Source organism: Strigops habroptila, chromosome 5, assembly GCF_004027225.2.
Source record: "Strigops habroptila isolate Jane chromosome 5, bStrHab1.2.pri, whole genome shotgun sequence".
Classification (NCBI taxonomy): Eukaryota; Metazoa; Chordata; class Aves; order Psittaciformes; family Psittacidae; genus Strigops; species Strigops habroptila.
In genome coordinates this window covers 25,113,727-25,141,659 of record NC_044281.2, presented here as the reverse complement: position 1 = coordinate 25,141,659, position 27,933 = coordinate 25,113,727, and the positions used below count along the sequence as shown (strand labels likewise).

Genomic DNA, 27,933 nt, shown 5'->3' with positions numbered 1-27,933 from the left:
GCCCCTCATTTCATCGTCAGGCAAGCATCATGAAATGTTGTCATCTCCTGTTTCTGTTCAGAATATACATACTATTTCCAAATAGCTGAAATGAATATTTCTTTGCACTGACATGTACTTGCACACTTACCAAGACTTTCTTACACATCCTGTATCTACAGACATGCTTGAATGGTAAGACTGCAATGGTTTGTGGTCCTAAAGCTTCCCTAGCATGTCCCAAATTCACAGGATACTCACACATATCCAGTTACATACTTGAATCTGAGGTAACAAAGCTGACATACAAATCTCACAAAAGCATTTATGCCTATTGATGCTGCACCTGGAAAACCCTGCACGTGGCATTCATTCCAGCAAGTGGAGTAGATGTATGTAAAGAAAGTACATCAGATATCCCAGGACCAGAGAGCGATATGTGAAAAACTGCTAGTCACACTATGTCTTCTGATCTTTGCCTCTGAACAGATATACAATAGCTGGAACTACCATATCCCTGACCTAAACAAGCATAAATCCATCGAAAACAGTGGACCTGTGCAGCGTACCTCATTAACTTGAAGACCTAAATCTGGTCCAGGGTTCCAAAACTCTCTTATTTGGTTCCCCAACTAATACATACATTGGAGGAGACCTCTGCCTCTAACACGAAAATTTATTTTGCATGGCAGCTGCTACTAACCCCTTAGATACCTACTGTTCCATTCACTTCACTTCTTGGGTTGACAACCACAATTGAACCCTATATTTTATATTAAAGTAGGATTTTGTTTTCCTAATTCTTACATAGAATAAACGGCAAGTTATCACTTCGCAAAAACAAAACCTCATAAACCTTTGTCCTGGCAATTTTGTTATTTGAAACATACTACAAACATCTAACCAAAATACACTGATAACCATTCTCCCACTTCAAGGGGAACCAAGCCCAAGGGTTCCCTAGGATAAAAATTGTGACTATTATAATGGATTACTAAGATGACTGCAACATACGATTATGATGAAGCACTGTCTTCAGACAGTGAATTTACTATTTATTTAATAGTTTTAAAATGTCATAGAACACAAAATTCACAAAAAAGGAAACAGTGATGCACTCCAGGAAGAGACTGCATCAAAAGTAATGTTCTACTTTTGATATTACAGATAAGTGTTGGTCCAGGAGATAAAATGAAGGAAATAATGGCCTTCAAATATCATGATTGATTTTACAAAAATACCCTGTATTTCAGCAAAGTACAATGGAAAACTAACTCTTGGTAAGGTGAAGCATAAAAATAAAAATTCCTTTGAACGTAGTTTCTCTTACAAAGAAAAAAAAAAAACCAAACAGATTTGTGTCATGGAAGTTTTCTCCTGCCTATGAAAAGATTTTATTTCTTCAGAAAAGGTGTATTTTTAGCTGACGAGCTAAAGTTGACTTGATTGTCCTTTTTTTTTTTCCTTAAAAATTGTTTCAGATATACTTAACTCAATCCATGTTTAAAGATGCATTTAGTCCACAGAAAGCGTCGAAATTACTCAAAGGTAGAAAAGGAGATGATTAAAAAAAAAAAAAAAAGGCAGCCAGTCACAACTGATTTTCTGTGCTAAAATACTTCTGATTATTTTTGTTAAAAAACAAAATTCTTTTCAGGCTGCAATTCAAATTCGGCTACCAGCAACTTTTCATCACTTCTATGATAAATTTCCTCTCGATTTTTGCCCCGTTCACTTGAGTTCTTTCTTTTACTTTTCCATGTTTTGCCAGCTTTCTAATCTCAATATAAATCACAGAATTAATTTGACAAGCTTTTGAGAGTTCCTGGAAATTTTTCTTTTTTTTAATTGAAAGGCTAATTTGAAACTCTGTAAGTTTTTTGTAAGATACTTTATTAGTGTGTGATTTGTTTGGGTTTTTTTTTATTTCCACAGCACAATGGGAAAACAGTATTGTGGACACTTATCAAGTTTTACACATCTCTCTCAGTAAACCTGACATGCGAGTTGTTGCCAAGCAAGGGGGTAATAAGAGATAAGATCATAATCATTGTGCACTTTACTGATATGCTGTAATCAAATGTGGCAGATTTAGGATGTTCAGAAGGAACTGTGCTAAAATCTCTAAGCAAGCACTAATGGAAAGGTTAATATGATGGTAGTTAGCAGACACCAGCAAAAGCAGTTTGTCACTAGAACTGAATTTAAACCAGGCACATTGAAAGTCTTTAGCTCAAGGGGGCAATAAAAATATAGAATGGGTAGACTTAATACACTACTTCCTTTCTTTTTTATTGTCTAGCTACCAGAGGGTACCAATAATTTGTTATGCTTCATATTATATTTGGAGGCATCTGTGAAATTCATTCATTTGATAGAATAAACTCAAAGTGCATTTTTATGCTAACACTACGGATTATACAAATGAACACTGACAGTGATAAAAAGTCTTGATTTCTACAAAGCAGCCACATGAATTTGGGAAACATAAAATGAAATGGGACAGCCCACAGTTTTAATATCTAAAACACCGATGGCATTGATGTACCTGCTGGTGTACGGTTCTAAAGAAATCTAAATTGTAGAACAAAAGCTGTCAGTCTTTCCCTCTTTTTTATATGCAGCCATCCACACACCAAAGTGGCACGTTCTTAAAGCGATGTAGTTTGAATTGCGCGGCTTCTATTATTTATGCAAAATGGGTGTTGAGCAGTCAAACTCCTATCTATTCTTTTACACTGCAAACAAATCAATTAAGGTGGATCTTATTCCACTGAAAAAACATGTAAAAGGATTTATATGTGTTCAGTTCTGCAATGTAGATTTCAGTAAGATCGCTTACTATCTGCAAAATTAGCACAACCGTTGTCACATTAATTATAGTATTTAAAACCTGCCTATTTGAATTTAGCATTAGAGACCAATAGATGATAGCTCTCCAGATTAAGTTATGTGAATTTAGCCGATGGGAGATACTATTCAAATAAATACCTCAAGAAGATGAAATCAAAAGCTCTGAAAATCACTGTAAAATCACCAGTGTTTACTTCAAGACAGTAGAGGATCATACATTTTTAGAGCACAGATGGAAAACACCAACTCGAATATGTTTTGAAACACAAATTCCACACTACCCCTTCAAAAAGAAGCTGTTTGTAGAAGCATGGTTTACATTAATCAGTACCTAACAATTTTATATACCACCTTTCTAAAATTCATTTGCATAATGATAATCCACATATGGCAGGGTTTAAGTTATTTAAGCGGTGTTATATTTCACTACTTAGTCTTGCTTCACCACTGCTTTAGCAGTGAATCCTTATGGAGTGTAATGCAGCTAATGAGGTAGCTTTTTAACTGAACAAACTGACAGGTCCCATATCTGCAGAGGCAGCTTGAAACCGTGCCCAACCTCTCGGCTTCCCAAGAGGCTTTTCAAAATTCAATAAATAACATCTGTAGGCGATGTTGGGTGCAGACCTAGCAGAGTGCGTCATAACACTGAGCTGGCAGAACAAAGAAACCATGACGACTGCCAAGTTTCCATGGCAACCGCTGCGAGGCTTGGAGAGTATAATAGCACATCAATCATTGTCCAAAAGAACTTCATTATCAGCAAGAAAAAAACCCGTTAGGATCTGTTTAGTGTGCAATTGTGGGTTAACTCACCTCAAAGCCTTGCTCTCTAGCAAAAGTGGCAGCTTCCTGAAATAATAAAAAAAGAACAGTTAATTATAAAGTGCTAGATAATGAAGAAATAACACATTTTGAAACTCATTCAGCCAGTTCTCCTTTTACGCGATTATCTCAATATACGCATATACAGTTGTTCAATTCTGATAGCTGCACCAAAAGCTTCCCCCTCCTCCCCTCAAGCCCAACAACAGTACAATGTCAACACATTTCACAAGTTCAAATAAAGAAGGTACAGTATGTTTTTTCCAGGCGAGCCTGGGAAGTTACTTCTGGAGATAGGAGTTGGACTAGGAAACCAATACTTCAAACCCAGACAAACATCCTTCAGACATATTTTTAATTGAAATTGCATCATATCTTCACTTATGTACAGCACTTCATGGGATACAGGTTATCAAGTAATTTTAAAAAAATCATTTGTCATCTATAGTGCATTAAAAAACCAGGATCACAAATTGTGCTCAAGCCCTTGTGGTGGAATCAGATGAGCATTTTAAAATACTCTGATGTTTTAATCACTGCTTTAGGCAATTTAACTATGTTCTTTTCCTGAAAGAACAGAAGAAACATCAGGGTATCAGAATGTCCTCATCTCTTATTTATATTAATTGGAGCAATTAAAATCTGTTTTGAAATAAAAGCAAGGAGACAGAAGACAATAGCAATGTTTTCCCCTTACTCAGTTTCTACCTTAAGATTGAAAGCATTTAAGAAAACCCTGAAAGTCTTTATGTTTCAACTTGCATTCTTCCAGATTATCTTTGCCAAGTGTTATTAATAGAGGGATAAGTCCTGAGCCAAAATGGTGAGCTGATCCAACAAAACAGAAATAACTACCACACCAAACCATTTAAGTCCACTGTCCCTATAACAGTTTTTAGTCCTGCGGAAAATACATACTTGTGTACCTATATGATCTGCCAATTTGGGGGCAGCACAAGAATTTGAAGTGGGTACAATTGATTATAACAACAGTAAGTTGAGGTTAATAAAATGTGATAAGCTGAAAAGCACAACTCCTCAGGCTGCTTCACTGCAAAAACATAAGGCTGACCGGGTTAGCCTTAGCTGATGTTGACAGAAAAACTGAATCATGGTCCTGACAATTGGGTGCGGGCAAGGTTAGCCACTTTGACAATTTACTTACAATTGAATTCCTTCTTGTACATCACACAGTCAATGACATTTGCTAGCCTGGCTGTCGAGAAGGAGTACAGGGTTCAAAGATACCATGCAGTGTTTTCCTAAACCAGCATGTGATTAACAAAGCCTATGCTCACATGAAAAAAGGAGTCTGCATGCTTCCACTCTAAAGTGATGCACTTACAATGAACTGCAACACAATCAAGAAAGCCTCAAATGGGACTGGGATACATTAAAAACACCAAAATAAGAGAAATAAGGGAGTGATAAGGGAGCAGAGAATAAGTAAATGGGCTAAAAATTACGTACTGTAGCCAAATTACTTCTTTAACCTCAGGTTTTTGGTCATGCAATTGAAATCGGAAGTTACACTGATCTGTCCTAAGGGGATTTCTTTAATGTCCCAGTGCAGCAGGACATTAACATCTGTGTTAAACTATTGTTTAGCCAGGAAACTGGACACCAGTACATGAAATAAAAACTATTCCAGTTACGTAGTGTTTCCTTATGTGGGAGATTTCGAGAGAATTCATCTTAATTTTCTGTGCTGGAGCACCCATGCATAGCACATGTGGTTTGAAAGACCTGGCCCTTCTACAAGAAAGGATAAATGATTGCACGTTTGTTAAAAAGTATCTCATCTTCGGATTTTCCTGTTAGAGCGTCATCTTTTAGTCTGGTCTGCTGCCCGGCTGCATGAATAATGGTAGCTAGCATACAATCATAGATTTTCCTGCAGTTGACCTCAAATCTAAGGGTGTCAGAACGTGCCAAAGAACAACAGCAATCTTAATTTTCTTCTCCTATCAACCTAACCTTCTTTCAGCAAGGACTGTGCTACAGCCCCCTAAGAATCAGCCTCTCTCAGAATTACATCCCTTTAAGAATTAAGGCCCTTCCAGTAAAAAAGATATTAAACCTCAAAACATGCGCTTGGAGACTACAGTTTGGTGTTTGCAAAATGGTGAGAAATGTGGGGCAGGCCCTGAATGCCAGGGACAGTTCAAAGTAAATTAACCAGATAAAAGCGATGAGAACCTTTTAGTATCTATTCACAATAACAGTGAGAACAGGAAACAAGCAGAACCCATCTGTGCAGCCCTAGGGCACCTCATACTGAGCTTCACATCTCTAATAAAGTAGTCAGGTTAAAATCTAAGTGGCTGTAACATGTGAAGGCTGCTAGGGTTACAGCGGCCAGCCGGGGCGTTCCCTGATGCAGGTGATAATCAGTATGATAATCACTATATTTACAGGCTTTCCATTTTATATCTGACATTGGAAATCACGAAGAAGGAGGGATTAAGGAAATAAACAACCTACACAGAAGCTTTACTGCTCCCCAGAGAATGCAGCATTTTCATTCATGCGTGACATGCGACAACAGCAAGGCAAAACAGCGACAGAACAGAATTTTCTTAGGAGGCTTCATTTCACATGAGGAGTTCTTTCAGTTTTGATAAACTTTGGACATTATTCATTCATTACTCCAACTCAGCATTTTCAGAGCTATTTTCCATTATTGCCTACAACAGAACATCTTATTTCATAAAACCCTCCCCCCCACCTTTTTACTCTTTTCACCCAAGAGTACTAAACATTATTTCATACTAAATATATTTAAAACTCACACTCCTTTTTCTACTTTTTCTATATAATCTTTTTACTAACCACGACAGCGAATTTATTGCCACACCACCTAAGGTAAAAATGGCATTTGTTATTAGTTATGAAACATTATTTAGCTCCTGCAGAAAAAGAAAAAAAAAAATCCTAAGTACAGTCACGCTGAAAAAACCCTATGTACAGCATTACTTAATGGGAGTAACACAATGTCACCAAAGTTAACACACGCCCTGTCTTTGTACAATAGTGAGCAGTTTACACAGGAAAGTGAGATAAATTAAAGAGATAACAATAAAAAAGACAACTTCCGTTAGTACTGGCCTTGCTGTTATGTTAGAACTCGCTTGCTAGCTGAAAACTATTTCCATTCTTGCATGTATTTTATTGCTGTTGGAGTCCCAGCATTTAGTAAATGGAGCTATAATCTACACTGGGGCTGATTTTAACAAGACTTGTTAAAATTCTGAGCCCTTTTATCACCAGCAATACAAACTATTTGTTTACAAGTAAACAGAAACATACCCTCCAAACACAGAATCTATTAGCATCTGCATTCCTAGGAGTATTTGCTAGCCCCCTGTGTTATAAGAATTTTATGATTATAGAGTTAAGATGCAATAATTGCACATTCGGTTTGCCATAACACACAGAAGGCACAGTATATATTAAATATTCTCAACACATCCAAATTTTTTTTTTTTTTTTGTTGGTACCAGGGTTTTATGATGACTTGATCAAACTATAGCCAAAATGGTACCAACATGCATATAGGGTTAAAATTAATTCATGTAGGCCAACATAAAACTCATGCAGTTGCATTGAACAGCATTTAAAACCCTGTATTGCCAAAATTAGCTGACAAAGACTGTTTCAAAAGCCTCAACAACACTATTATCTACAATATGCATTTTAACCTTTATATGGAGAAAAGGAGCACTGTAAACTAAATTTGCATTTCATTGCTGAAATCAACATTATCTCATAAAGAAATGATAAAACAGCAGGACAGCAATGATACCCTTGCACACTGAATGCACTTCCCGTAATTATACAAGAAAGCAAATGCAGGGGACACTGAAGCTAATCCCTCCCCTGCCATCCTTCTTGATAGAGGAAACATCTCACAGAATAACCTAATCTCACATATTACAGTACTACCCTGTGCAGTTCTCTAATTCTCTATTTTTCCTTGGGGGGTTGGAAACAGAAGTTAAAAAACCCAACAAAACAACCCCTGGATTTGATTCACTTCTTCAAATTGGGAGATTAGTGGCAGGTTTTGAGGGAGTTCTTATTGCAATAACTGTAAACTTCCTGACTTACCCAAAATAATCCCCAAGCAAGCCCTATTCACATTTTCAGGAATATCATCCTCTTCCTCTGCATAACAAATCTGTGACTCAGTGTGTAAAGCCCAGCCCATGAATCAGTGTAATCTTAAACCAGCACACATAAGTATGGCATGTGTAGCTGCAGAGAAAGATCCTTACAGTACAGTACAGTGCAATGCAGACTGCACAATGAAAAGAAAGGAATAAAAAAGCAAATCTGAGTGGTCTTACTCACTGAGAAACTGTAAATGACTATGAGGACCATCCATTTAGTGTCTGCATTTGATGGAACCATTCATGCTGGTACCAAACACGTTTGATTATAACTTGAATAGTACTTCCACCACTATGCCTTACGAGACATTTTAAACTGCTGAATCTAACTGCGAAATCTTCTAAAAATCAATTGTGAACATTTCCTTCCTTGCATACAGCTCAGAAGGATGAATTGTTAGTTTTCATCCATTTATATTGTTTCATAGAACACATTAAAGGCTACGATTATCTCGCTCAGATAATTCCCTTTTTCTTCAGTATAATTATTTAGTACTATCCATCCCACTCATGAGTTCACCTCCAATCCTGGTATAACTTTGTGTTCTTTGTATCCTCTCTTGCTTTTCTACAGATTGTCTTATTTGCAGCAACAAAGCTAGTTTCACAAATCTCCTCTAACATTAAAACCCTGTTATCTAAATGAAATGGGTGGCAACAAAGTAAATGAGCAAATGGGGATATAAGGAAGACTTTCATGCTAGTGATGTACACTGGCACGTACAACTTTATTCTGCAAAAGACTGACTCAAACAATCAAAGTTGTTTTATATTGACAATCTTCTTTCTTAGAGACAGGTGCTGAAGATTTGTATTTGTGAAATAGACATTTTTATTCATGGTTTCCTAAAGGACACTGTACTTGTAAAAATCTCCAAACCAAAACACAAACCCCAACAACCAACTAACCAAACAGTCATGTATTATTGGTCTCACTACACTACAGAGACATGAAATTCTTCTGCTTTATTATAATTACAAACACTTGCAGTTCATCTTTCCTTAGGCAGGCATATTTGTCCTTCCTATCTGCCTGTACCTTTTGTCATCTTTCCCTGTCCCTAACAAAGAGCTTTCTTTTAAAATTCTGTGCCTTAGTTTTATATACTCCATAGGTACTCAGAACCTCTCATTTCAGCAGTATCTGTTGTGCCCAGTAATTCTGAATATAGGCCAATAAAAGACATCTTTTGTTAAAACCTCCCTCCTTTTTTGGTCAGAAGATAAATCATGAAGTACACTTATCAAGGTCACCATGTGCCCTGCTTTTGGTATTTCCTTCATAAACCACTCATCACAGTGCAGGAGCTAAGCTAGTTTTTAAGGAGGGGGGATAGTGAGCTGCGCCATGCCATGTTTCTCAGCCTTCCAGCTCCAGCCCAGTTTACACTAAATATGACGTTGGAAATGAGGCTTAAGGTACAGACAGGACAATAGATTTTCAATTGCTGCCTTTGAATGACAACAAAGACATCATACATATGTCTTGACACATTTATTGGGGTGTTCTTATATCAAATACAGGTATTCAATGCAGCCCACAAACGTACAGTAATACAACCTGTCTTTATACTCCTCTTTCCTGTGTATGCTAACAGACAAACTAAGTTATACCTGATTTTATTGCCTGTTCCAATTTTAATTGAGAAAATAGATGCATACACATATGTATAATAGCAGATCCACAGTTCTTAAAATGATGAATTAACATTGAACTATGATTACTTTCATGTTATGCAAACAGTGGTGGTGTCAAAGCTGTGGTAATGATAATTATGACCAATCTAAGGAATCAGAGGTAGAAACTGCTGAAGACTACCTGATGATCAGTTGAAAATATGATTTCAACAAATGGCCGCTATTATTCTGTTATTTGAAATGAATGGATGGAAAGTCTACCGGACATAGTTCCAGCTGGATCACTAACCTTTAATGCCAACAGTACATTTATTATGGTTAGTGGTAAGATACATATGTTCTTCTTCAATTCAGCCTAAATAGTTATCAGCAGTTACTCAAAACACTGTAGATTGTCCTATCCAGCCTTTTATGTCATGGTAGTCTGATTTAGACAGGCATTACTTTAAGGTCAACTATTACCACATTTCACTGTGTAAAAGCAATACAAGCTCATATGACCGTATTAAAAAATGGCCATTTATAAAGGTATTCAAGGTTCAGGAGGCAAATGTGATGTTATCGTTTCTCTTTTTCCTTTTCTTCCCTGCAAAGACAGTTGCTTTAATATTGGTCATATGACAGTTTGAGAAATGTAAGTCAAAAGAACCACCCAGCATATTTACTGAAACAAATGTCTATCTGGTGAAATTCTGCTACAGCTGATGAAGTTTGAGCTATACTTGGGGATGTGTTACATGGATGTAATGCTTCAGTATTATTTTCATTTGACAGGCACAGAAGACTAATCCTTGATTTGGTCAGTAGTGTACATCAGTTCACATTTCAGAGAAGATCAGTAAAAGTGGTCACAGAATGGACAGCCCCTGCACACAGCCTGAGAATCAACACTGAGAATCAGCAGTATCTGAGCAAGTATCTACCCCTCACTGGTTGTAACTGAAGAAAGCACAGCTGGCATCAACTGCATGGGCAGATTATCATAAAGGAACACTGAAGTGTTTTTTTCCCTCTTTACTTTTCCCATGAGCTGTGCCAGACCCCCAAAATTGCTTTTCTTCATAAAGGATCGCAAGAGTTCATATCATATCCTAAAATCCTATTCCAGCTTGCTCTGATAGTACTAAAGATACTGGTAAATATATCTACACTGCCATGACCCAGTAGGGGAAAATATAAAACAATAATAGTCAGTTCAAGTGAATAATCAGAACAAGTACAAATACCATATGGGGTTAAAGTTGTAATGTTCAGAGCGGGTTCTGGCAGAGTACTGGAGGGTTTTGTCTGAAAAGCTTAGTGTGAAAAGAATTGAGAAAGAAACATATTTCCTGTCCTGCTTGGGTTCACCCTGAGGCGCCTGTATCACATACAATTCATTAATATTCAAGTTATTTATTCTCCTATTCAGGTTATTACCAGAACTATAGTTCCTGCTAGAATCTTCCATGGAAAAAATCACCCTGAGTCAGAGCTTAATGCCATTACAGGGTCTGCAACAGCTGCAGCAGTGAAATGCCTCTGAGCCATTTTGAAATTTTATGATGGATAAAGCGCTATTACTTATATCTCTGCCTCACATTCTTACCTAAAGGACTGAACTACCTATGACTCTATATGTGTGAGTCTGTCCTCATACATTATAAGCACCAAATTAGTGAATGATACTTTCCTACATAGCCTCTCTATTCAAATGCATCTCTATCTATCTTAAAAATAGATGCATCATGATCAAAAGAGAGGGAGAAAAAAAAAAGACCCCTTCCTTAATAATCACTGAATCAGCAGAACATAAGAAAAATGAAAACAAATATCTTAAAATTAATTTAATAGCTAGAAGATAAGACTTTTATACACATATAAAAAAATAAAAGATGTGTGGGGTCTTTTGAAGTCTTTAATACTGCTCATTGCATGCTCTTAGTGCTAACTTTCTGGCTGAAGGATGACAAACAGAAATAAAAGATTGCATCATTTTCAAAAAGGACTTCTATGATTGCGACCACTCAGACCAGCCTGAAATCACTGACAAGATATTCTTATCTAGCAATTTCAGATGAAAAGAATAATCAGATACTGAGCTAAAAGTGCTGAGATCCAGCAGAACTTGTCTCTAGTCCAGCTAAAAGGTTAACACATTTTAGCACTGAAATTGAGTTGGTTTATATACTTTATTTGGTATGATGTCATGCACAGCCATTTAGAATTATAACTAAGGCTATAGTATTGGGAACCCTGTAAAGAGCAATCATTGCATAACACTTCATGCGCTAGGCTTGCACTGCTTGTTAACTCCAGCAAGAAAATAAAATTGCTCATTGCAACCTCCAGCAATAACACTAACTCTTTAACTGATCTTACTATTACACATTTTACTCTTTCAATGAAGTTTTAACAGTTGACTTAAGGATTCTTATTGGAGTTTGTTGTGCTGTTTAATACTAATTTGATGATGCATTTATCTGTGCTCAAGATATGAATATTCAAGCTACAATTTTTTTCTGTTATTTTCAGTTTTAGCTACTGCAGCTACTCTATGGAAGGAAAAACATAGTTCTCAGTCTATATTTGCGACTTTCACAATATGTCATTGTACAGAAAAACAAAATTTCAATCTGACCACAGTTAGGTCACTGTGGTCCTGACTGAAGAACATGAGCTTATCTAATTCCAGATGTGACTAAGGCACTATTTGTCATCTTGGACAAACTGCTAATTTCTTGCACAATTTAAAAAAAAAAAAATAAAAAAAAAATCTATAAAAGTTAGAATTTACCTACTTCTGACCATTGAGTGTTTGACGATTAGTTGTTTTTTGTTTCTTTTCTAAGAGAAGCCAACCTGAACCTGAGATGGGTTAAGATAGAGCAGAGACTGAAAGAAAAATCCGTTAATGAAATTAGAGAGATCACAAACTCCAACGTATTTTAAAGAGGTATTAAAAAAATCACAGAGTGACTGAAGTTGGAAGGGGCTTCTGAACATCATCTAGTCCAACTCCACTCTTCAAGCAGCATCAGCTGCAACAGGTTACCCAGGACCACTGCATTTTGAGTATCTCCAACGATGGAGATTCCACAGCATCTCTGGAAAATCTGTTCCAGCACTGGATCACCCTCACAGTAAAAGTTTTTTCTTATGCTTAAGTGGAACTTCATCTAGTTGAATTTGTGCATGTTGCCTCTTCCCCTATCACTAGACACTACTGTGAAGAGCCTGGCTCCATCTTATTTACTACCTCTCATTAGGTATTTATGTGCCTTGATAAGATCGCCCTGAGCCACCTTTTCTTGAGGCTCTCAGTCTCCTCATATGACAGATGCTCCAAACCCTCAATCATCTTTACGGCCCTTTGCTGGTACCACTTCAGCAAGTCTATGTCTTTCTTGTGCTGGGGAGCCCAGAACTGGATCCAGGACTTCAGATGTGTCTCACTGATCCTGAGGTCCATTTTTGCAGAGCTGCTGTCCACCCAGCTGTTTCCCAGCCTGTCCTGGATCAGCATTCCTCCCCAGGTAAAAGGACCTTCCATTTTCCTTTGTTGAACTTAATGAGATTCCCATCCACTCATTTCTCCAGAGCGCCAAGGCCTTTGAAATTTGGTATTATAATTTGCTTTAAGATAGTACCTACTGACTGCAAGCACGGGATAAAATCCACACTGGGCCTCGGCAGACAAGGGAAGACTTTTTCAAAGACTTACTGATATGTGCAGAAACGTCAGATGACTATCAGGATGGAAAAGAAACAGCTGAAGAGACCAAACAAATAACTACAGCCTCACAGCAGGTGAGGATTGTCACGAACTACAAATGAATCAGAACAAGCTGCTCTGACAAATCAGCAGTATCTCTCTCAGAGACTTGGAAAAACCCTCCATCCAGCTGGCCAAAGGACTGCTAGTATCAATACAGCACACCAAAGATGAAGAAAACATGGAAGTCCATTAACATCTTGACCACTGAACTTCATGTGGGTTATCATATGCTTGGCAGCAGATATTCAAATTATCTATAACCAATTGCTTCACGCATTCAAATCACTCTCATTTCATTGTAATTGCTTTTTCCTTTAAAAGTTGGCTTAGGTAAAAAGATCATAACTATCCTATCTGTTGGTTTTGTTAGTATGACTTCAGAGATGAGAGCAATTTATTTTCAAGAAGTGGGGTTCAGAATTCCTACGACAGAAGGCAAACTATAAGCTTTTTCAGCACTCCTTTCTACTTTCAAGACACCACATTCATTAAAAAAAAAAAAAAGGAAAACGATAGAGTAAGATGCAAAAAAGAATATAAAATGATGTATGAATATGCATGAATTCCTACAGAAAAAAATATCAAAATTAAATGATGTAATTATGGAAAATTACATTCCTCCATCAAAGATTAGTAATCTTTTACCTAATATATAACAGCATAATTATGACAACAACTTATTTGTTGAAAGTGCATAGTTTAGCAATACACTATTACATGGATAACTGTATGCAAACTCCTTTCTTTCACTGTGATCATTTGCTCTAAGATGCACTGGATATGCAGCAGTAATACTGGTAAGAAGCTGAATCCGTACTGGTTTTGTCTGTCAGGCATTTGCCTTCCCTGTTACGTCAACTTTATGTTCACAAATACACAAGACTTTCCCAAATGCATATGTAGCTTGACAAACCAGAAGCGATGTCCTTCTCTGAAACCTGTATTTCAGTCTTCCATGTGCACCCATTTTCCAAACCACTTCTGGTTAAATCAATGGTTTTCACAAGCATTTTTATTCACTATATCTCTAACTGAAAAAAACAACCCATGCCTGCAATAGAATCACAGCCACTAAAATACCACAAGTTATGAGCACTTTCAGGTTTTCTGAGCACCTGAAGGTTATGAAGACATACAGCTATTGTTTGAGACATACTGGTTAAATCACCATTCATGTTAAATAGCACTGAGGTATCTTCTTGTTACTGTGAAGTAATTTTACCTTCTTAATACAGTAATTGTCAACATAGCAGTGAGTAATTATCTATTCTCTCTTAAAAATATCATTTGATACATTCACTAGTTACAAGATTTTAAAGTTCAAATACATTTTTCTTACAGTGTTATGACTGAGGTTGTTGTACTATTTGCTATGTACTATTGTTCTTCAGTTTCTAAATTCACACAACTTTTAAAGCCAAGCTGAAAAATAAAATCTGGACTCAGTCCAGGCAGAAGAGAAATGAAAGATTTGGTCTACATTTGAATAAAAGAAAATTTTGACTTTCAACTGCGCTCTTTTTACAAGAGCAGTTCTCTAAATCTCTGCTAAGCAAGGACACTATCCTAGTGGCACCAGTTGTATATTCTAAAGGATCATAAAAATGTATAATAGTTTTCAAGCAATAACATTTTGTACATAGGCATATAAAAAACTTACCATCTCTGACTCTACCATATGCACATTCTCCACATACTCCTAGACTCAAAGAACATTTTTTAATCCTCAGCTATACTTCAGAACAGTTACCATTTAACCTCTACTTCTGTTTCTTTAAAATGCTACATTTATTTTAGGACTTGTCTCACAACTAATTTTTAATTACTGGGATAACAGATTGACATTATATTTTAATACACATTTATATACATGTTAACCATTACTATATGCTTAGTATATGTTAGCAAATTGCAAATGAACCTGAAATTGCACCTGATACATTTCTTATTTTATTACATGACAAATGGAAGACTGCAAATTATTCTGAAGCTGAAATTAGTAGTCACAGTAATAGTAGTAGTAATTCAGTTTTGGACAGGTTATTTTTAGCTAAGTACTTGCTCAAGCCCTTCACTACAGATTTCTCACACCTCCTGAGTGCTTAGAAGTGTAAATAATCTTTTTTTTTCCCTCTGCCTGTAGCATTATATTTGTGTTTAAATATAACAGAAGTTATTTTAATCTATTTAGTTTGCCTCACACTTTCCAACACAAAGAATTCCTGTGATTTCTTCCAAGACACTGTGTCTCTTCCATTTTATGCAGAATTTGAAAAGAGCTGTAGGGTCAAAGCAGTGCTGTTCTTTTGTTCAGACTGCATTCCGATTTGGGCTCTTGAAAATTTACTTCTTTCTCTTATATTAGTAATAAACTTTTTGGCCAAATACCAGAGAACAAATGAATGGAAACATTCTAAACCAGTAGTGCTATGCTTTCAGAGCAAAAGTAGTGGCAATAACAGCACACCAGATGCTGCATTGGAAGTTTTTAAAAAAGATAGCTATTTAGGGACCTAGGGAAATGAAGAAAAAAAATAGACTAGGGCCTCTGAAAAGTGGCACAAATTTGTAGAATCTCCTTCGTCCGAGTTGGTTTTTTTCCCTCCTAAAAGAGCTAGGAGGAATGTAGTGCTCATACAATACAGTAAAATCTGATTATGTTATAAACAACAAGCCAGAACAGATATTCAGCACTAGCAGACATTTATACATCCTCCTAACTCCTTGTCTCTTGCCCGATTTTTATATCATACACTCACCTCTTTCAGTCAAGTTAATCAACTCTTCTGAGTTATGCTTCAAAAAATCACCTATGACATCTACCATGACATGTTTTGAAAATCACCATACTCTAAAAGGCATTTTGATCTTAGGCTTAGACCATGAAAACAAACAGTTTATGTGGAGCCTGGCAGGCTTACATGGCGAGCAGTGAACAGTTTGTAGAGGATACTGTGCTAAAAGTGTCACTTTTAAAAAATATAATATTGAAGCAGTTCTTTACAAACATGGCTCTTGTCCAAAGCACATATGGAACATTAAATATAACCATAAAATTTTATGCACCAGATTTGACCAAGGTCTTGAGCTCTAATTTATATTTTCTCCGTTTTGCTGGAAGACTAGCTGCATTTGATAAAGCTACTTCATAAGGACTCTGTTCTCCTAACATTTACACATCACACATCTGGACTTGGAAAAGGATTCTGAGTAAAGGAGCCAACTAATGCAGATCTTGTTTACATTATATGCAATTACTCTTGTGTCACGAATCTCCCTAGGATATCAGAATGTGCTGAAGACACCCAAAGAATACGTACTTCAAACAAAAGCCCAAAAGCCTGGGTGCTTCTGTCCCTATCAATGAGCTCAGTACACATGATCATGTAAGAAAATGAATGGTATTTGTATTTTCTAATAATATTGCATTTCATTTTTATTAATTATTTGTATGTAATCAGAGCTGCCCTCAGTGCCTGAAGATCTCTGTTTGTATTGTTTTTCTCTCACAACTTGCTCACTGCAGCCAAGGGAACTAACTGATGGCAGTTGCAACACTCAATTCAGTTACATAAACACATCTTCCTTGCCAGATTCCCCTGCGGTGTTCCCATTTCATGAAATAAGTCTCTAGCATTTAGTAGTGTACTGTACCAGCAAGTTTCTTTTCATGTCACAAAAAATTAGGTCCTCTGCTCCTGGCAGCAGAGCACCATCACACACATGGAAACCACTCCAGACCGGGTGGCTGTACCCGCAAGAGAACAGAAAAGAAATACAATACTCAAGTAGCAACAGAACAAGAATCGGATGTCAGATTTCAGCAGGAGAAAGACAGCCTTCATCCAGAAATTGAGGCAGATTTAGTCCTAAGTCTGTTGCAGTGCCAAGAAATGTGAGTGTACGTTATACCTTAAACCATACACAAGATACATGTGCTTCTGTATTGAGCATATTTGCCAGTAATGATAAAAACCACTCCAGCCAGACTATTCATGTAGGTGTAAATACAGTTACAGTTTTTAACATCACAGCTGGAACAAACACACTCTTGACTGTGAAAGCAGTATGTGGTAAAAGTGGAGAGACATAGAGTGACCTAATCTATCACACAGCAAATCAGCAGTACAGAGGGGTGGCACTCTGGACAAAGTTTCCCACCATACCTGCCCATCAGTGTGAAGCTGGGTGGTCATACTCCATTGACTTGCTGGAGCTTACCCTTACCATAGTTAGGTCACTGTTGAAGGCTACCTGGTAAATTATACAGGGACTAGTACCTGTCTGTCTGTGCAAAGTTCAGAGACTATAATATAGGTCTTTGGGCACGTTTATATCAGGCAGTGGAGCATTAACAGAGATCTCAGAACTATCTGAGCTACTGGCCTGAGCTGGTAATTCATGTAAAGCCAGACAGCTTAAGGTACTTTTGAAGCCCAGCGCTCGCACCAGCAAATGAATCGCCTAATCTTGCAGGTCTCCTGTCCTGGGTCATGCGTACCGATGTCTTTGGTTGAATGGTACACCTCTGCTCTCTGAGGATTATTAGCAAATTCTACGTGCTGCCTGGACAAACATAAAAATACAGAGGGTTTGTTTGTTTTTCCTCTGAGAAAGAAATATAGGAGAACAGAGAGAAACCAAATAAAACCTAAAATAGTTAGAATTACTTATTAATGATTACTAATTATAACACAATGAAAGAGACTTTTTTTTTTTTTTTGATCCTTTTACACAATTTGCAGTCAACATTGAAGCAGTGGGGGGAAAAAAAAAAGTTTCTTTCTTTCTAATTTAAGACTTCATTTTCCTCTGGGACGTCTGATCAGGTCTAGAGTCTAAATGGTGGCATTGCTACATAAAACTGGAATCTGAACGGCTCAAGTATCCACCTCCATCCAGTTCAAGGACTTAGGGAGGTTGGATCAAACTTCCCAGCTAAAGTAATTTTCTAACTCTTCCTACAACTCATACAGATAAACTTAACACCTAATAGCACCATGTCCACTTCCCTGCCCAGCAAAGTGAGATTCCTTCTTTGTGGGATGAATTCTGACACTGTACAATGTGAGAAAGAGAAGATTAACCATTACATAAGTGGATCAATTTTACTTTTACATCTTCCCATGGAATTTCTAGTGGCTGGCTCCATGTGTTGACATGTTTGTTCAATAATTCATGTGCCCTGCTCCTCTTTAGTTAAACACATTTTCAAAGTAAGTTAAACAGGAACAAACCACTCTTGTTCCAGCATAAGACTGTCCACAACTGGACACAATACAAATCTGAGTTAAAGATGTTGTGCTCAAAATAATGTGCTATTTCAGTTCAGATTAATTTTCCTGTGTAGACAAATCTTTATGGAAGGAGAATGACTGATATGGTGGATTAAGTCTGCAGTCCCGCAAGCTGCTTTTCTTCAAATACCCATATTCACAATCGTTATATGCAGTTAGGTTATTTCACACTTTGTACAAGTGAGAAAACGTAACTCAGCTACAAGAAGAAGCCCCAATCTGTGGCAAAAGAGTTTTCACCTTTTACTTGCTTACTGCCACAGGTCACATTGGGGTAGCCTGCCACTGCCCCAGGGGTAAATGCTGATTTGGGAAATCTACTAGTTGGCTTCTCAATTCTTTTGGTGTTAGTGAGCTGCAGCCCAAGGTACAGGTCACTACCTAAATTCTTCATAAATTCTCCATTTCTAAAGTAGAAGCAGCAGCAGGGGAAAAAGGCACCACTTTTTCTAATCCTATTTTATATAACATTAACAAGCTGTAAATAGCCAAAAGATGGCTTTGTGTACGAGTTCAGACTTAAAATCAGAGAAAATGTCTTCCTGAATACCACATGCTGTTTTCCTGGAACATTGCATGTAAGTACCAATATTCCACAGAATAGTAAAGGTTAAGTATATACTAGTGGGGTCTCTGTGGATAGGAACCAGTGAAGCTTTTCTTTCAGTTTACTGGCAAAGGATTTACAATACCATGGATGCTAGTGACCCGAGATCCACTTGCACCAACTGCTTTTCACCATAAAATGTTCTGTAAATCAATGTGTTACTGTCTGTTTAGAGAAGTGTGTGACACTCAACTTCTACTTTCAGTACTTGTGCAGAAAATAATCACAGATCAGGTGGCATATGGGTATTTTGTATTTCAGAACTAGCAAAGAAATCTGGTGACATGGTCATTGCTATGGTAACTATACTTTTGTACTGAACGCTGAAGTAAATAGGTACATAAAACATGCATAAGTTGTCACTATGTAAGTTACTGCTGCCCTGGAGCCGCAATAATTTGCTTCCTTTAAAATCGTTAAATCTAGCCATAAATACTTGGTATCTTGCAATGTCCTATTATTTCAATAAGATGACAAGGCTCCTCTTACATATTATAGTGCAAACACATGAGTAGATTGATTTATCAAGAAAGGAACTTTTTGAAGAAGTAATTTATTGGCCTGTAAGTAGCAAACTAGGAACGGGCTTCTGGCCTGCATGAGGAAAACCACTCCCAGGCCCTGATGCACTGAGGCAAGGCTGAGCCACTGTTTAAAGTTTGAAAAGCTACGTAAATTTTTCCATCTCTGGGAAATGGAGAGTCATTTGCAGGTAGAAAGCTCCATGTGATCTCTCTTCCCCTATTCTTTGTCTCCTCCTCTCCTCAAATAATCCACCAATGGCTGAGATGTGGAATTAGAAAAGAACAGGCTGGACGCTCCCTCCTTTAGCAAACAGCAGTAATGTGCAGAAAGAGGTTTTATTCTCCTTTCATGCTCTGCTCTTCATCATAAAAGAATATTTGTCTTAAGAAGGTCCTCTTTTTGTCCCAGCTGAGTAATATAATACAATTGTTAAGTCTTTCATACATAAACTTGTTTTGGATCAGTTAAGTGTAAGCTTAACATGTAGCTTAACACAAGCTTCTCACACATAGTGATGATGAACTGATACTCAGAGAAGGAAAGCACAGTTGTCTTCCAATTTAGACAAGGACTGTAATCCTGCTGAGCAGATAACTTGAAGGGACCGGTCTACCCATGGCACAAAATGAAGGAAGGCACTGATAGGTCAAGTGGATCCCTTGGGATTGTCTCCTTGGCTTAGATTACATGTATGGCTTGGAAGTCTTATATATCCGAAAGAAAGGGGGTAGTGTTTTGTGACAGCTGCATTATATCATCATATCAAATGGATTAGGACAGTGTGGAGACTGGAAGGCCTAAACAGTTATCATTGATGAGGGAGGTACAGATGAATAAGTCTTTCATAGAACATACACTAATGTACATCCAGTGACTGGATGAATTTCAACAGATAACTTTTTAAATTAGAGAATACAGCTGATGCAAGGAAAAAAAAAAAGTGATAATTATATTTTATATGTGAGGAGAAAGCATCCACCTTATTGTATCATTTATGTTCTGGTCATGCCTCTAACGCCAATATTAAGTTCTGTTTTTTACTTAAAGCAGAGATTTGACCTCTGTTTACTGTGAGAAATACTGTATCAAGACCTTGCATGTTCTGAATGTACTTTCTGAGAGAGTACAAGAACTTTATTAATGACCCCATAGGCAGCTAGGTCCTTTGCCAGACATACCAACATTGGCTGTATCCCAAAGGATTTAACAAATATGTCATAAGTAATCATTATTTGAAATGTGTTATTCAAGCTATACTTAAAGATGGAAATTTAAACAATCTATTGATGATTGTTCATTTAATTACATCTAGAGGGAGTACAGCAGCGTAGGTAGCTCTAATATGGGATTACTGAAATGCTAGTTACCTGTCAGTCCTTGTCTAATGATTTTATAGATTGCAACAATTTATCAATGGGGAAGAAGCTCAAGGACTGTGTTTCAGTTTCTTGCTTTTAGACTGACTGCCTCAAATTACATCTCTGTTTAAAAATCCACACCTCCTTGGGCCTTTTCTTTAAAATATCCCCCGTATCTCTGCTGCCTTACCTCCACTGCACAGAGGGAACCCGAGACAGAAGCTACAAGCCTGAAAAGGGGAAGAACAGGGAGCAAGATCTCCATCTTCTGCTGGCATTAAATTCCTAGATCAGCTCAGGCTGTAATGTGCAATTTCACATTAATATAACTCCGCAAATCACCACCTTAAGGGTCTGATTCATCAGTAATGCTCTCATATGATTATGCTGCTCTGCTGATAGAAAAGGCACACAAGTATGAGTTGGTGCACTGTGGCTGTTTTCCTTATGCTCTGTTATATTTGTTTCCTAAAAGTCAGTATCAATACAAAATGATTTAAAGTTGATACTACTTGAAAGAGACAGAATTTTTGCATGGCTGTATAAATCTTGGGTTTCTTGTTTGGACTCCATGTATGATGCTTTTAAAAAGCCATAATCACCATCCTCAGCCAGAACTAAAATTTACATCAGGTCAATACAGAGTTAAAATCTGGGTATGAACCAACAACTTCATTATTAAGAACTGTTAGTATGCTGTAAGAATTCTGAAATCCATAAGCATAAATATAAACTCAGAAAACTCAGGGTTAAGCTTATATTGAAAAAATCACGTTAAGATAAAAGATAGACAAGCGAGTTACTCATACATTAACTCCTACCTGTCATGATACTGTGAAAAAAACCCCATACATGAAAAAAGCCCAACATCCTGAAAACATAATTGCCAGCTAGTCCAGTACCACAAACACTAAAATATATAAGTCATAACCATGGTTATTACATAGTTTTACTACAGGGCACCCTATCATTACATTTTCAACACTAGGACCGAGAACACACCTCCCTGTGACACAGCTCTTTCATGGCTCTTCTGTGCTGACAGAGAACCAAGTTAGGAAAAAGCGACCCACTTCTCACAAATCCTGCAACATACAATCCCTGCGGCAACGTTAGAGACTAATGTGACAACACAGGAAAGCCCAATCTCCTTTCCCTTTGCTCTCCTGCATTAAGCCTTAGGCATAATACAGTTAATAATGAGTATGCACTCTTAGCCTGCAATCTTTCACTCTGTTCTGCTAGAATTCAACAGTTGTTTTAAAACATGGGGACTACTATTAAAAGTTGCTGGAAGTATTCATGCAGAAAACTGAAAAGATTGACAGATTTTTTTTTTTTTTTTTACTTATATAGCAAAGACTAATTTGTATTTTACGCTGTTTCAGCAGTCTTTGACTGTTTTCTTCAAAATCACTGGCTCAGTGGCACCATATGGAGCATGTTGAACTTAAGATACCAAGAATGTGTCCAAGATATATCTCACTCCAGTGTGTTAAAACATTCCACCCTGCAGCTGTCATTATAGGAATATAATTCATACCCTAAAGTTTAAAGAAAAACAGTGTAGCTTACTATGCTTACAAAAATACAAGATTTTTCTGGTTCCAAGTAACACTCAGTAAATGGAGAACAGTTAATCTTAAATACTCCTTTCTTAAATATTAAAAATTTTAACTGATCGTGAACTGCTTTAATTCTTCATGATATTTAAAACTGAAAACAAACACAAAAAAAACATGTAAAAGAATTAAAAAAAAATCTACAGTGAAGGACTTGTATTTAGACTTAGCATAGGTCATCACTACTTTTTTCTTTTCTATTGATTGTATTTCTTTTTAAAATGGATATATGAGATTACAGGGAAAAAACTTAGCTACATTTTTGGTAATGGCATTGAGCAAGTGTATGATCATTATTATGACATTTCACCTCTCTCTGGTCATTACTTCTCCAGTCTTTTGTTTGTCATCTGTGTTTAAGTTTCTCGGGATAGGACATGCCTCTTACTCTCTTTTGTACAGTGTATAGTACTCTGAACACCTTCTATAAAGTTAACTGCTGTAATAATAAGGGTAGGAGAAACACAAAAAAAAAAAGAATGCATGATGGTTTCTTAGAAAAGCTGTCTTGGGATGGACACATTTCTCAAACGGTCAATTAGCAAGCTGCTAATGCAAGTTATCTTAGGAAAGGATACACAAAATCATTATAACATGCGACCCATCATATATTCTGTATATCACATGTTTCAGAGGAAAACTATTTTAGCTAATTTAAAAATTGTATTGATACAATTTTTCATATGCCCTTGTCTGTGAAGTCAGGAAGTTGTATGAGGCTCAGGGTAAAATGTTTAAGAAACCTTCTAAGGTTATCCCATAATAGCTTATTGATAGATGATAAACTCGTATGTAAGGCTTAATATCCTTGAGGCCTTCAAGGGTAGACAGTGTCATGCTGGCAAGCTGGGTATCTCCCCTCTCCAGTATTGTCAATATTCCATTTACAGCCATCCATGGACCAAAGATATTGTTGCAGGCCTGAACACGGCATGCCTTATGGCTCTAGCCAGTACAATATTAGGGAGGCATTTCATATTTGTAGTGATATTACTGAAAGCAGAAACATGGAAAGGGTTTCCCAGGGATGGCTTATTACAGAAAGATGGCTAGCTGGGGTAGTTCAGAGCACAGAAGCTGGCTCTTTTGAGAGAGACCAGAAACTATGCTCAGTAATAAGTACTACTGAAAACCTTGTTATACTTTCCACATAGCTGAGACAGGCAACATAAGATCCACAGAAGTGTTTGTAACATGTGGAATTGAAATAGGAAAACATTGCACAGTTATACCAAATTTGCACCCCGGGCTGTTGCTGGTTATGATGTGTTTGTATCCAGAAAAATGGAACTCAAGAAATATACAAGAAAAAAAAAAGTAGTTAAGGAAATGTTATTAAAAGGTGAACATCTAACCTGTTATGATCTTGATTTAAATTAGTAACATGATTTGGAGTGATCAATATAGACAGAATTAGTTATATTTCAAACAGTTTGCAGGATGAGTTGGATATATTTCGAATATACTTTTGGGAATTTTATCTACATGAAGTAAAATTTTTCTTACTCATTTTGCACAACAAAGATTTATTGCAAGAGATCATATTAACAGATGAACAAAACAGTAGCACTGAAAACAGTTGTTCAATTTAATAAAAAAATTTCATTAGAAAACTTTCCACATGTTGCATGAATTGTAAAACAAGAGTTCTAATTATCTGGCTAATCTTTTCTTGAAAGAAGTATCTTCGTTCAAGAACCACAGGATTGACCATAATGGATCAGATCAGCAATCTATCTAGTCCAGAATCCTGTCTTTGGAAAACTGTTGCAAAGAAAACTGAAGGAAACTGAAAGTTTACAGAACAGTCCAGTTTCCTTTAAACTCTCATTAAAGAGTTGGGTTTTATCCTGAAAAATGAATGTTAAAAGATATTAACTGTGGGGAGCCACGTTATCTAATTATCCAATTCTCCCCATCCACCTAACACTTAAAATCAGTATCATGGAATGCATAGATTTTGAAACAGAATAATTAAGGGGTTTGCTTTGTGTTTCATTACATGAAATACTATTCTAAAAATTGTTATCTTAAACAACATCCACAAAAATGAATGTCTGCATAATTTACTCCTGAATTGGGCGTCTTCCCGATGTGATAACATTCCTTGTTAACCTATTACGTATTCTTATCTCATTCTAGATCTATCCAAATGCCCTCCAAAGTAACCAACTTCTGTTAATTTATGTTGCAGTATTCTATATAGCGCACTTTTAAGTTCCAAATAACAAGAAAGAGAAACTTTTATTTAAGAATAGTAGAGACTAGGGATGATTGAAAAGAAATAATTGACATTTAACTTCCTAAAAAAACCCCAGCCCTCCAGCGGAAGAGGTGCAAAATGAATAGGTTTGCTTTGAATAAAGTCTGTTACAAAGAAAAGACTTTCCCCCTCACCCTTCTCAAATAGTTAATATCCGTATCATAAATGAAAGAAAACTTTGGGATGACTTGTGTTGCCACTTCCATGCCAGCTTAAAAATTATCCCAAAACCACAGCTGAAGACTATGGTAACACCCTAAACACTTTGATCTCTATTTTAACTTGCTCTATCTGAAATATATACATGCACCAACCATCCTCAGACACAAATTCTTGTTTGAAATATGAAAGAAACTCATCTGCAAGTAGAGTTAATATGGACTCCTGAAACTCATGGTTTCCATTCTATACTTTAAATAATAGGTTCACCTCCCACCACTGCTACCCTTTAGAATACTCATAAGTGTGTCCACCCACCTCTCAGATAATGCATGTTCAGAGGTGGTCTACAATTGGCATAAGGCTATGTACTACTTCAGTTCTTTTCACCAGTTTGGATTCCAGAAGAAATGAATTTGGTTCCAAATGATAAATGTTCTTTTTTTGAGCAGTTAGATTTAGTAGTTTGACTCATTATCGTAATTCGCATATACCAGGATGCAGCTCCATCCAAATCCGGCATTTACTTTGATGTTCAAATCAAATGCATAGTGTTTGGCAACTATATGTGCAGAATTTAAATTGACGGATCCATTTATCTGAAACTGGTATGTGTCAAGACCACTCACAGATATATCTACTGGTCTAGCAGAAATTCCAAGAGGAAGAAAAGGACATGTTAGTCATAGCTGCTCCAAAATGACACATATATTAAATATTGCGTGTGTTAACAGCATCTGACTGCTACCCACGTTTCAAAAAGAGTTAACAAAAAACTTTAGGTGAACTGATGGTGCAAGATACCTGCAATTCCATGGAATTTCAGATATATTTCAGTTGCTGGAAGGTCCTCCTTTCAGAGCAATCAGAACTGACCAAACAAAACCATTTATGGCTTAATTTCTCATTAAATTTCCAGTTCTTTTAAAAAAGAAAGAATGTCGCACAACCTGGAGAGGTCAACAGTCTGACTAGAGAAAAGTGCCCTGGTGTTTCAGGGGAATTCCAGAGCAGAAACACACTTTGTTAAAAGAGATCCTGAAGAGGATCTAATTCTATGAGGTCTCTTACCTGCCAGGAACCAAAGATACTGCTAATAGCTTGGCCTCTCAGAATTATAAAAATAGCATCCTTTAGGAGGACAACCACAGAGAATGAGGAATAAACCTGCTGCTGACTGGCACCTGCTGACTGGCTTAGACTCAAAGGACAATATCAAGATGAAGAAGCAGAATTTCTCAATAAAAACAGCAAGTTTCTCCTGAATCAGGATCCAGTCTTCAGCATCAGAAAAAAATAAAATAAACCTCTCAACTCCAAAAATATTTGGGACATCCTCAAATAGCCTATTCAACTAGCAGGGCTGTACCTTGGTAATAGCAAGACAGCCTGAAAAGTACCACTAAGGACAGATTAATTGGGCATCCTAAGGGTCTTCCATTGGAATGTGTACCATTTTCCCATTGCTTTCAAGTGAGCTTCTCAAATGCTAAAGGTTTTTGCTTATTGACAAGGACAGCCTGTGACCTTACAGAGCAGGGAGAACCAGCTAGCTCTGACCTCTAGGACTCAGGCCACAAGCAGATGCTGATGGCCACTTCCTTTGTAAGGGTGGTGAGGCAGTAGTTCTCCTTAGCTGTGGCTGGGAAGAATAGACTTTCTGCTTGTGAAACTGCTGCCTCCAAATGAAATAACTTGAGGATGAAGAACACAATTGTCTGTGAATTTCAAATTCATAGTAGGGGGTCCCCCTCTACACAGTTAGAAACATAACCATGAAACAGACAGATTTATATATTTCACAATATCTACCATCCCAGCCATTAGAGTGCTACAATTCTTTCCTTTAGAGGAAAGCTCCTTCACCTGGAAACTACTTTAGCATGGAAAGCAAACTGACTCATATATGCAAGTTTCCTCAGTGTGACTGCATATGTTACTGGTTTTGACAGGGAATACGAGGTGTCAAATAGGGTCTGAGGACTTAATGAGCAACATTTTGACACTGTTACTATCACATGTGTGTTGGACATTGCTTCCCTGGGAAGTCAATATTTAAACAAATGGTATTGTAAGTCAGAATATGACTACTAAGCCTCAAAATATGGCTTAAGGAGACACTTTCATGTGGCTGTTGTAAATGGGGTGGGTTACACTTATAAACAAAGTAAAGTTTTAGAGATCAATTAAGACCTTTGGGAAAACCATAGATGCTTTTACGTATATTTCAGGTATTTTAGGTATGCTGCAACAGTATTCTTTTCAACCCCTTTTCCCAGATCCTTTCCTAACTTTTGACAACTCTTTGAACAATTATTTAGAAATTAATAAAATATTTTGGCAACCCTGACATATATTTATGACCCACTGCATATGCTTCATAATATAGTGCACATTGAGTTTTCCTTTTAATGCCATTTAATTATGTTTTATTTGTATAATTAGTAAATTTAATCAATGACAATGCCCAATATTATAAATTTTAATGTCTTAACTCTACATTCTAATTAAAAATTAAACTATAGATTTTAATCAGTAACAGTTTAGAAGAAATCAGTTCTAAATATCTTCAACATATATCTCAATGAAGGAAAAATCTTTTTGCGTTGTTTACACATAGCACTTTTCAGTACTCTTAGGGAAACATCTGAGAGTTACATTGATTCTTATAAAATCTACATACTGTAGAAAACCTAGTGACAGAAGATTGTATAACTAGCTGGAAAGAAGAGAGTTCAAATGCCTAGTTTTGCTGCTCTTAGTTGAAGAAAGTCAGAAAAATGAAACTACTTAATAGATTTGTAATCAGATGTGAAACGCTCTTGATGGAATAAAAATATTATTTGAGCTATATAAGTAGGGTGAAACAAGGTGTTGA

General features: G+C 36.8%; 1 protein-coding gene across 6 annotated transcripts in view; it reads right to left on the bottom strand.

Annotated features, from left to right (window-relative positions):
* Window positions 1–27,933, bottom strand: part of ADK (adenosine kinase) — a 297,485-nt gene that overhangs the window by 45,567 nt on the left and 223,985 nt on the right. For all 6 annotated transcript variants that reach the window (XM_030488972.1, XM_030488969.1, XM_030488966.1 and 3 more), the window contains one exon: window positions 3,649–3,684. In XM_030488972.1, the coding sequence (XP_030344832.1) occupies window positions 3,649–3,684 (36 nt within the window). The remainder of the gene's footprint in view (window positions 1–3,648; window positions 3,685–27,933) is intronic.